This window comes from Drosophila gunungcola (assembly GCF_025200985.1).
Source record: "Drosophila gunungcola strain Sukarami chromosome 2R unlocalized genomic scaffold, Dgunungcola_SK_2 000004F, whole genome shotgun sequence".
Lineage (NCBI taxonomy): Eukaryota > Metazoa > Arthropoda > Insecta > Diptera > Drosophilidae > Drosophila > Drosophila gunungcola.
In genome coordinates this window covers 1,016,723-1,027,786 of record NW_026453167.1, presented here as the reverse complement: position 1 = coordinate 1,027,786, position 11,064 = coordinate 1,016,723, and the positions used below count along the sequence as shown (strand labels likewise).

Below are 11,064 nucleotides of genomic sequence, written 5' to 3'. Positions count from 1 at the left end.
TTGTTAAAATTTTTTAAGAAAAATTGGTTTTTAGCAATCCAAGAAAAAAGACAAAATTCATGAAAATTTAACAAGCACTGTATCAAAATTCTTTGTTTTATAATTAAACGCTTTATTTTATTCCTCTATACTTTTATATATGTTATACTTTTTTTTGTTTACACTATCCAAATTCTTGGCTTTATTACACTAAATTACAATTAAACACCTAAGTGTGACCCTAAAACGGGCCTTTCCTTGACTCAGACATTGTTAGTTGTTAATGGATTAGGAGTGCAACTCCTGTCGTTTAAGATTACAAAGAGCTGCTGCCACAACGATCGTTTCATCGAGATATCCCAGCAACGATTTTTGCTGTATGGCGGAATGACCGAGCATCCGGAATTCCCTGAGGACATCGATCATATCCCGCATCTGGGCTCTGCACGCGGGTTCTTGGGCCTTGAACGTGGGCAGTTGGACGGATGGAGCTCGCTTTGAGGTCAGAGCTCCATCCACAACGGTCAGGGATTGCTGATTAGCCAGCTGTCCGCCCAAACGCTGCGCCTCGAATTTGCTTAGGGATCGCTTTGGTTCCTCCGTCGCAGCCGCCTGGTAATCATCCTCATCCGTCGAGTCCTGGGGATCTTCCAAGCCCGGTCTGCGGGCATGAGGCACTGCTTTGCCAGGTTCCGCGCACAGTGTTAGGTACTTGGGTATGACATCTCGAAATCTGCTGGCCTCGAACAACTGAAGATCATCACAATTACCGGGAAAGGCGCTCGATACATAGCTGATAATGCCTGGGAAAGAAGCCAGAACCAATCAATAAAAGTTCGCTGTCGAAGCCAAAACCTTACCATTCGTATTGATGCACAGTATGAACTTGTAGCTGTCGCTGCCCAATCCCAGATCCTCGGACACATCCGTCTCGACACACTCGATCAGTGAGCGGACATGCAGCAGATTGGCCCGGTAGTCCAGTGGCGTGTGCTTGAGTCGCTCGCTGTGATGCCGGGCATCTGGCCACCGGATCAGCGGTCGCAGGTAGCGGGCCAACTTGATGAGCGTGCGCTTAAACGAGTCCTCGGCATCCGATTCGCTTAGCTCAAAATGCTCTGCCAGCAGTGCAAAAGGTTCGTTCTGACGGAGTTTCCTCAAGGTAATACAGCAGTCCAAATGCGTGACATTGGCACTGCGGCAGATATGTCGTTTTAGAAGCGTCAAATGCTCAGGGGCCACACCCAGGTGAAGGAGTGGCGCTTGCTCCACCAAACCCAAAGTAAGACTCCTAGTGCTTTTCTGCGGCTGGGGCAGCTCCCTCTTGATAAACACAGCCTGACGCACGGCGGAGGAAACTCTGGAATCAGCTGCCACAGTTGGAGTCGAGTTGGAGTGAGCGGTATTTCGGCTACTAGTCGGTGTCGCTGGTGACGAAGTGACCAAAGCTGAGACCGGCGTCAAAGGAGCAGCCTGTGCTGGCCTTGTGGTCGCCTTGATGATTGTGTTGGGTGGCAGCGAACTAATGGCCACCCCCAGACCATGCGAGTCCTTCCTGGCTTGCAACTGCAGTTGGTTGCCGGATGATCCACTTGGCATGGCCTGGATCACATACCTGGGCGTCTTAGATGGGGTATCTAAAATAATGAAGAAATATTAATAAATACATTTTAAAATAAATGTATAATCAGAAATACTTTTAATACGTAGGCTTTATATATCTTACCACCCGCAATCTTACAGATTATAATATGTTTATCAAGACTTTTAGTTATGCGTAATATCCATCTTATAAAAACAAATTTAGTGAATGTAATATTAATGACAATAATAGCATTAAACTTTTAATTTGGTATAGCCTAAACTGAAGCGTTAAGAAATTTATGACTGTGCTTTTAACGAAAAAAAATTGTAAGCTATTTTATTGATGCTTTAATTAGTTAACTAGATATGCCTCTAGATCTGATTAAATATTTCAAGTATATCTTTTATTCGCTTCTTGTTACTCACATCCCACTGTACCAGCTGGTGCTGTTGTTGTTGCTCCCGCGGTGCTGACTCCCAATGACGTTGATGGTGCTGCTCTTTTCATACTGGGCCTTATAATAGCTGGTATTTTGTTGAGAACTATTCCACCCGAAGTTATCCTCACTGTGGCACTACCCGGTTCAAATTTCGCGAATGATTTCTGCGTAAATAAATTAAATTACTTTATCAATTGCGATTTACATTTCTCTGTTGTGCTCTGCACATGTTATTTAACAGCTGTTTGTGCAACGCCTCTTGCCCATCTGGCAACGCCGGATGACAACAAAAAATGGGAGTTCGTATTTTTTGCATACATTTTATTTACCTTTGTTATCTGCGGGGGATCCGATGTTTTCGAGCGGAAAATCACGGTGGGCGGTGCGGACACCACTTGACCGCTCGAATTTCGAAATTTCGTAATTGTCAGCGCCATTCCAGCTGCCTTAAATTAGATTTTTTCACCGAATGCAACAGCGGCCACTTTAGCGTTACCAAAAACAATTCTGAGAATTGGTTGCCAGATCGTTGGCAGAGATAATAGTGCTGGCTAACAGTAACGGTTATGGTGCGCGCCAAATTTCAAAATGTCGAGAGCGCCAAAGCTTACACCATCAAACTGCAATTAGTGGATACTTTGATGAGTAATTTAGCGGTGACTGATATTTCGAAATGCCGAGCAATTTGGCTATGCGCTACGTTTACTGCCCCCGAAAATGAGGGCATTGCGCACTTGAAGTGCCGTGTTTTTATGTTTTCAACTGTCTTTCGTGGCTATTACAATCACGAATCAATTGCAAATAGAGCTGATAAATGTACACGTACAAAAATTTGCGCATAAACTAGAGATGAATGAGAAATATTTCTGAAATATATAACTTTCAAAACTATTGCAAACAAAATCTATAAAAAGTCTATATCTAGGTAAATAAAAAAGTGGTAAATAAGATATTTTCAAATTAAATCTGATAGAAACACTAAAGCAAAATCATTCTGAGCATAAATTAAGAAGAAATTATTATGTTCTGTATACAACCAAGACAAGATTGGAAAATTTTAATTAAGGTTGATTGCACAGACATGAAATTATTATATCGAATTTTTGTTCTTACTGTGTAGTGTAAATTTTTTTTAAACAAATGCGAAATCTACTGTAAATCTATATAAATGTATACAAATGTATACAAATAATTACCAAAAAGTGTTAGTCAAGATACTTTAGAACAAAATGTTATACAAGTAACAATGGTAACATCAGGATATAAACAAGATGTTCATCATATTTATATCACGTCAATAAAACATGAAATGTATGTATTGAATACCTTTTTCTCCCCGTGTATAGCCATCAATTTGTTGGCAATCATGCATTTGTTTTCCCCTCTCTTAATCTTTTTGCCATTATGACAGCCCGCCATAATTGCGAAAATGTTGCCAAGTTTCAACGAGTGTTGGCTAGTGCTTCCTGCAATTAATTTGGCAGTCCGATGACGCAACGGATCGCTCCTTGCATAATGAACTGGCCGCCAGAATACACACACTTCGCATTGGACAGAGATAGAGTGAGCAAGTGGTAACTGGTTTTCTTTCATTTTCATTTTCCGCCGCCAGCTAGTTACGTGTTACGCTTTTCAGGGGGGTTTTTGGCCATGGCTCGCTGGTCAATTTTCACTTTCACTTCCCCCTCCCGATAATACCAATTAATTTGCACCTGGTTGTGTTCAGTGTTTCTTTAGCTTATAATTTAAATAGAAATCGTAGGGTCTAACACAATGATAAAAGTACTAACACATTTGGCTTAAAACTGATGCGGAAACCGTTTTTTCGTTGGTCTCCGCCAGATTTCAGATCTCAATTGGGAGTAGCTAGTTAGTTTGTCCTCTGACTGCTACTCCCCGCTGGCTCTCCCTCTTCTGCTCTGGCTCCTCTTTATCTTCATCTTCTCCTCCTTCTGCTGACTGAAGAATTACGCGAATTCTTCAGCATTAGAATTTACTACTCCATTTCCTCCCGCTCGTGTCACCCGTTCAACGTCCAGCTCAACGTTGCTGCGTGATAGATGCATCTGAGAGATACAGATACAGACTCGCTGACAGTGTCTAGCCTGCTGCTCCTCGTATTCCTCCCTGTTCGTCCTTCGTCAACTTCCTTCTTCTTCTTGTGCTCGCTTTCTGTGCGACTGGCTTTGGGAATCTGCAAATCTGGAATCCCTTAATAGTGCCCATGGTGGCTGTGGCTATGGTAGTCATGGTGCTCCTCCTGATGGTGCTCGTGATGCTTGAAGATCGGCACCTCCACATGATACTTCTCCGGTACGGGAATTTCCTTGTGGATGGGCACCTTCACCTCCGAGTAGACGGGAATGGGCTTCTCGATGGGCACCTTCACCTCATACGGCACTGGCTTCTCGACGGTGTAGGGAACCTTCTTCTCCACGGTGTAAGGCTGAGGCACAGGAATCTTAACATGGACTGGGTAGGGTTTCTCCACCTGAGAAAGAAATGGTGAGACAATATTGGGTTAGTACTTTAAAAAGGAAATGTAGTGTAAGACAAAAGACAAGTCAATACTATATCTTAGAGGGCAATGGCATTAGGCCCGCAGCCATTCTCTTGTACTTTTACTATAGGAAATAGATCCAAAAGGTTGGAACTCAAAGCTTTGGAACTTGTTTAAATTATGTTTAGAAAATAAAAATCTTGAATGGATATAACTTGTCTTTTCCAGAGTTATAATTCTGTAAACTCCTTTTTACTCCCTGTTTTGTTGTAATTTCAATATGATCTCCACTCACCTCAACCTTGTAGGGCTTGTCGACGGGAACCTTAACTTCATAGGGCACCTTCTTCTCCACGACCACGGTGTAGGGCTTCTCGACCTCGACATCGTAGGGTTTGGGCACCTCCACGTCGTATGGCTTCTCCACCTCGTACTTGACCTCGTAGGGAACCTTCTTGATCACCTCGTAGGGCTTGGGCACTGGGACCTCAACCTTGACCTCGTGGGGAACCTTCTTGATCACTTCGTAGGGCTGAGGCACTGGCACCTTGACCTCATAGGGGATCTTCTTGATCACCTCGTAGGGCTGGGGCACATGGACCTTAACCTCGTAGGGCTTGTCAACCGGGATCTTAACCTCATAGGGGATCTTCTTGATCACCTCATAGGGTTTGGGCACATGGACGGGCACTTTCACGTACTCCTTCACATGGACAGGCACCTTCTTCTCCACAATGTAAGGCTGAGGCACATCCACTTTCACCTCGTAGGGAATCTGTTTTAGAATATTATTTTTGGTGGCTTATTAGTTGTGTGTCCAGCGGAAAAAAGCTATTTGGTTAGTACAATGTTGTTCAAGGATGATTAATTTCTTGGTTGAATACAATTAAATTTTATGTGCTCCAATATTCAAGATCCCTTTTTTTTTGGGAATACTACTTTTCTTATTTTGGTATCTTTAACGATTTTCTGTTTAAAATTATGTTTTATCCTGTAAGATCCTAAAAAAGATTTTAAAGGTTCGAATCGATTGTAAAAATCGGTTGATGATTCATTAAAAGCTCATTGACTGATTTTAAAGACCTGATTTAATCGTTTTGCATCCTTTTTTGGCTAAGTGGGTCTGTTTATTTCATTTTTCGAATCATCAGGAGATTTAATATTTATTTTGAGCCTGAACCATTTCTTGTTTGGTATACAAATTATTTAGCCTGGAAGTTTCTGAACTCTACGTGAATTTAAAATATATGAGTTTAGAAAATAAAAAAGAACTGTGTTTCTTTTTAAATCCTTTTCAGTTCAGTGGGTCGCCTTGTTCCATTTACCGATTAGAAATACTAACCATTAGGTGTCAGATTTTTACAGTTAAGGACTCACCTTCTTTTCGACGGTGTAGGGCACGTGCTTGGTGACAGTGTAGTGCACTGGGACCTTCTTCTCGATGGTCACCGTCTTGATGTGCTCGTGGTGGTGGTGCTCGTGGTGCGGCTGGTAGTGGTGGTAGTCGCCCAGATGGAGGCCCCTCTTCTCCACGGTCTTGCCATCATCGCCATCGGCCTTCTTCTCCTCAACTGGCACAGTGCCACAATGGGCCAATGCCACGCACACGGCGAGACAAGGAAGTACGAACTGCAATGGATGGATGGATTCACACTCTAATCACTCTGAACATGAACACTTCTTCGGCTAAATCCTTGCTGGATCGACTGGATCGAGTGGATCGAGTGAATCGATGGCTTTACCATTCGCATTGTTGAGCTGCTGGATTCGACGTCTCACGGGGGAACAATTACTCCACAATTCGCTGTGCTGCACGGGTAACGAGATCCAAACTGGGACTGAATCGCTGAGCCACTGCACTCAGCTTATATACACCGAAAAATTGGACTGCCTTGTCTTGGATTGTCTTTCTATATCTCGCAACTCGCGGCGGCGCATTCGCAACTCTTTTGCTGCTGTTGTTTTTGTTGTGGATTTTGGCTTAGTAATGAAAAGTCAGTCGGGGGAACGGTGTTATATGAAAACTTGTTTCGGTTTTCGGTTTCCATGAGAGGGAGGGGGGGGATCAATGGATGGCACGACTCCTGCACTCGAGATATTACTATACAACAAAGTAACCGGGTCGTTATCCTACAGACAATAGCTAGGAAGTGGAAATCTGTGTGATACACAGACCCACATACAACTCGGCGGTGGCTTTGATTTGTGGCTCCTCACATTGTTAGGTATATTGGCCAAAAAATATAACGAGGCTTCCGTTTTTGTTGGACCCCCACAACTGGACATATGATATATAGTATTTACAAGATTCGAGAGGCTGGGATTATGCAAATCCACCCGGCTATTGACTTCGGCTCGTTGCAAACTAAACGAGCCGAAACCCAAAACCCAAAGCCCAAAACCCAATAGCCAAAACAGAAAACCCAGTGCGGTGGTGAGTGGCTGAGACAATAAGAAGGTTAAACCCAGCACAATGCGTTTGGATATTCGATATGTCTTGCAATGTGTATTTCATATCGGCTTATAGTGTTTTATGGAGTCATCCACAGTATCTTGGCTTGGCGAGTGGGACCACAAAAGATCTAACACCGAAAAAAATAGTTATTTTAACTCCATTAGTTTACTTCGGATAAAAATATATAAATTTAATAGGTCTAATTTTTAGAATTTATTGTGAGTCTTAGCACTTAAAGTTAACTTAAAAAATTTGGCTTAAAACCGATCTATAAGCGAAGCATTCACCAGTCTACCAAAATGGGAGAGCGGATTATGGACTTAAGCTAACCAAAATTTCACGAAATTACTTTTACTATATATATGTATACATAAGATAAAATAAATGATTAAGATCCATACATTGATATATTAGTCGAAAATCGATATGCATCTGTCCTAAATTTATATAAAAATTTGTATGTGTGTTGGTATTTTAAGAATCAGTAATTGATCTATTTTTTTTACATTTCTTTTCTTTCAGTTCTGAGTATGGTTCACTTTTTTTTGGCATCATTATAGCTGCATTTTGTCAATATGCTCTTATTTTTGATGAGCAAAGGGAACAGAAACATAGTTACACATATCTTGGTTGAATATAGCATAAATAATTTGTTTAAAGATCCATAGGATTAGCTGCCAAATTTAAATTTAAGAAAAGAAAAGTATTATTCTAGAATCCTTCTTAGGATTTCAACTATTGAACACGTTTTGTATACTAATTTTGTAATTAATTTATATTTTTCTTTTGTTTTTTCCCTGTGCAGAGTGGTTATCATTGGAGTCGCATTGGGTCAATCTGTTTTTAATTTTTTATTGGTAAGGGGACCTCATACGTAGATAGGTAGTCCGAAACCCCTGACAACTAACAATTTGGTGGCTCTGGCTCCCTGGCACCGATCGTGATTGCTACCCTGTGGGAGCCTACGGCGTGACTGGAGATATATACATTTATATATAATCCTATATCTACCATCATGTCTCGTATTTCATGGATCCATGTGAGCCATACTCGCGAGTGCGCATTATGTGATGTATTACTGACTGACTGACTGGCTGCCTGGTTGCCTGGAATTTTGTGCAATCACTCGTAGTCATTAAATTGAAAACATACTTAGCTCCGAGAGTTGGCTATTTTAAAATCCATCGTGTGGCAATAGCAATAGCAACAATTCGCCTAAACACATCGGCTAAAAAACAAAAGCCAGGTACCCATTTTCTTTTATTTTTGTTCGCAAATCCAGCATAGAGAAAACAAAAAGAAAAAACGGCTTAAGCCCAAATATGAAAAAAGCGATAGACGCGGAAGACAGGCCAATAGCATTTACATGCCCATTCTATTTCATAATCAAATTTAGGCTACGATTTTTTGCTTGCTAATTGCTCATTGTCCAGTTTTCCCACTTTTTGCACCACCTTATGGCTACTGCATTTTTTTTTTTTTTTAGTTATTAACGGCTCTTTCTGCCCGATTAACGGGTTTACTACGGCTACCTCTCTTTTTCCCGCGCACTGCATTTGGTCAACGACCTTCACTTGACGTTTTTGAGTTGTCTTACAACTCCAAAATCTTTAGAGTTTGTATTTATCTTTGAAAGAAGGGTAAAATATAATGGCAACCTTGACCCAATCATTATTCCATTTCCATTCAATCATTGTTTCTCTTGTTATCTGGCTTGTAACACCGGGGATTTACTGAACTGGCCGTTGAAAACTGTGCCCCGCACGCACGTGTGATTAGATTTTAAATGGCCATAATTGGACAGTCTCGCAAGTGGCCAACGTGAAAGTGAATATCTCAATCCGATTGTTATGCAACTGCTTCCTTTAACCCATTTTACACTGGTGCTTAAGGAAAGAGTTTTGCGAAGCCTAATATCCTCATAATTAAACTTTGTAACAAATCTTAAATGTCTCATAAAAAACACCTGAAAACAATCTTCTAAAAAAAGATAAAATATAAAACTGTAAACTATAATTAACATTAAGATAAAGCCTATATTAAGGTGTAAAACAAGTCATAAAAGTTGGTCGCCAATAGCTTGAAAATCGGTTAATAAACCGGGTCCTTGAAGTGAGTGACTATTTAACTGGTTGCTTGACTTATATAACCATTTAGAGACTAAGTGGCATATATGTCATTTGGACTTTAAAGCGGGAAATGCAAGAAACCTGATTTGCCCGCAAAGCTAAATCCCTGAAAATATATTTGAAGCCTTGATTTTTTATTAAAAAAAGTTTATTAATTTATTAACAATTATTTAACTTGTCTTGCTGAGAAAAGGCAAAAGGTAACTATTATTCTTGTTGTATTCACAGCATGGGCAACTTAAAACGTTATCTTTTTTAAATTTAAATATTTTAAAAATACATTTATAACCGTAATTTAAATAGCTTTTCACTGAACATAAGTTAAAAGTTTATTTCAAATTTAATTGTACCTCCTCTTTCAATTTCATGAATTTAACTAACACCTAAAAACATTATTATTTTATTTTAAATATTTTTAAAGTTTAAGAGTCAGGCTTGCCAGACCATCTGATTCGGAATTCAAATAGGATGCCCTGCCAACTTGAGTTTATAAAATTAAAGGTCTTTCTTAGTAGCTTCTGGTTTTATCTGGATGGCAACGCTGTCTATCGATATACCTAGAGATGGCACTTTATCCGCAAGTCATTTCAGCGTCAAGTCATCCGGCATTTGTTTGCGATTTAAAAAAGGAAATTTAAGAAAAGTAAGCGCCGCCCTGAATGTTATTTGTGTAAAATAGTATATAAAACTAACCGAAATTCCAGACCACCATGTTTCTGACCCGCTCCGAATACGACAGAGGCGTGAACACCTTCTCGCCGGAGGGCCGCCTCTTCCAGGTGGAATATGCCATTGAGGCCATCAAACTGGGCTCCACAGCGATTGGAATTTGCACGCCAGAGGGTAAATAATCTGCCAGAAAGGAAGCGTTCTTCGGCAAGCCGAAGTTTATATACCCTTGCAGCTAAGTATATTTAGAGTTGTATGCTGCTCTGTTTTCGATCGTTCCTATGGCAGCTATATAATATCGTCGTCCGACATTAATAATATTAAAGCCATAATTTCAAATTAGTGTACACCTTTACTATAACTTAAAGTATATTCGCATAAATAGAATGACACTGAGAGACTAGTTTATGCAAAAAGCGGACAAACAGTCATTACTAGATCGACTCTCGTAAAAATGCTGATCACGAATATATATAGTTTATAGGGTCGAAATTGTCTCCTCTGCAGGGGTATTGCAAATATACTAAACTTAATAAGGCGGATATGTCATGGAGTAATCCCTTCCAGGTGTTGTACTGGCCGTGGAGAAGCGCATCACATCCCCGCTGATGGTTTCGAGTACGGTGGAGAAGATCGTGGAGGTGGACAAGCACATAGGATGCGCCACCTCCGGACTGATGGCCGATGCCAGGACATTGATTGAGAGGGCCCGCGTGGAGTGCCAGAACCATTGGTTCGTCTATAATGAGCGCATGTCCATCGAATCCTGCGCCCAGGCGGTGTCCACCTTGGCCATCCAGTTTGGAGATAGTGGCGACAGTGACGGAGCCGCCGCCATGAGTCGTCCCTTCGGCGTGGCCATCCTCTTTGCGGGCATCGAAGCTGGACAACCGCAACTGTGGCACATGGATCCCTCCGGCACTTTTGTGCGGCACGGGGCCAAAGCCATTGGATCGGGAAGCGAAGGGGCACAGCAAAACCTCCAGGACAACTTCACCACCCAGATGACGCTCAACGAAGCCATCGACCTCTCGCTAAACACCCTCAAGCAGGTCATGGAGGAGAAGCTTAACTCCACCAACGTGGAGGTCATGACCATGACCAAGGACAAGGAGTTCTACATGTTCACCAAGCAGGAGGTGGAGCAGCACATCGCCAACATTGTGTAAGCTTTTTTAATTGGTTTAACTTGAAATGTAATGTGAATAAAAGGATTCTAAATCGATCTGATAGAGGGTACAACACCTTTTTAAATGGGAGTGTGGTTTTAAATCTTTTTTTCAACAAATTTAGTACTTCCGTTTTTCA

General features: G+C 41.3%; 3 protein-coding genes across 4 annotated transcripts; 1 reads left to right on the top strand and 2 right to left on the bottom strand.

Annotated features, from left to right (window-relative positions):
* Positions 1–124: 124 nt before the first annotated feature.
* On the bottom strand, positions 125–2,524 carry LOC128253969 (uncharacterized). Its single transcript, XM_052982713.1, has 4 exons — positions 2,333–2,524; positions 1,990–2,167; positions 840–1,616; positions 125–782 (listed from the first exon to the last, which is right to left on the bottom strand). The coding sequence occupies exons 1-4, from the start codon at positions 2,438–2,440 to the stop codon at positions 268–270; spliced, it is 1,578 nt and encodes a 525-aa protein (XP_052838673.1). The 5' UTR covers positions 2,441–2,524; the 3' UTR covers positions 125–267.
* Positions 2,525–3,719: 1,195 nt separating this feature from the next.
* LOC128253973 (skin secretory protein xP2) lies at positions 3,720–6,391 on the bottom strand. 2 transcript variants are annotated; one of them, XM_052982723.1, is made up of 4 exons: positions 6,246–6,391; positions 5,881–6,132; positions 4,799–5,278; positions 3,720–4,494 (listed from the first exon to the last, which is right to left on the bottom strand). In XM_052982723.1, the coding sequence occupies exons 1-4, from the start codon at positions 6,252–6,254 to the stop codon at positions 4,216–4,218; spliced, it is 1,020 nt and encodes a 339-aa protein (XP_052838683.1). In that variant the 5' UTR covers positions 6,255–6,391; the 3' UTR covers positions 3,720–4,215. The 2 variants fall into 2 exon arrangements, with proteins under 2 accessions (XP_052838683.1, XP_052838684.1); XM_052982724.1 differs by having other exon boundaries at positions 4,327–4,488; positions 4,795–5,278.
* Positions 6,392–9,599: 3,208 nt separating this feature from the next.
* On the top strand, positions 9,600–10,998 carry LOC128253977 (proteasome subunit alpha type-5). The gene is made up of 3 exons (XM_052982730.1): positions 9,600–9,730; positions 9,792–9,930; positions 10,324–10,998. Exons 1-3 carry the CDS (start codon positions 9,620–9,622, stop codon positions 10,923–10,925), a joined length of 852 nt encoding a protein of 283 aa, XP_052838690.1. The 5' UTR covers positions 9,600–9,619; the 3' UTR covers positions 10,926–10,998.
* Positions 10,999–11,064: the final 66 nt, after the last annotated feature.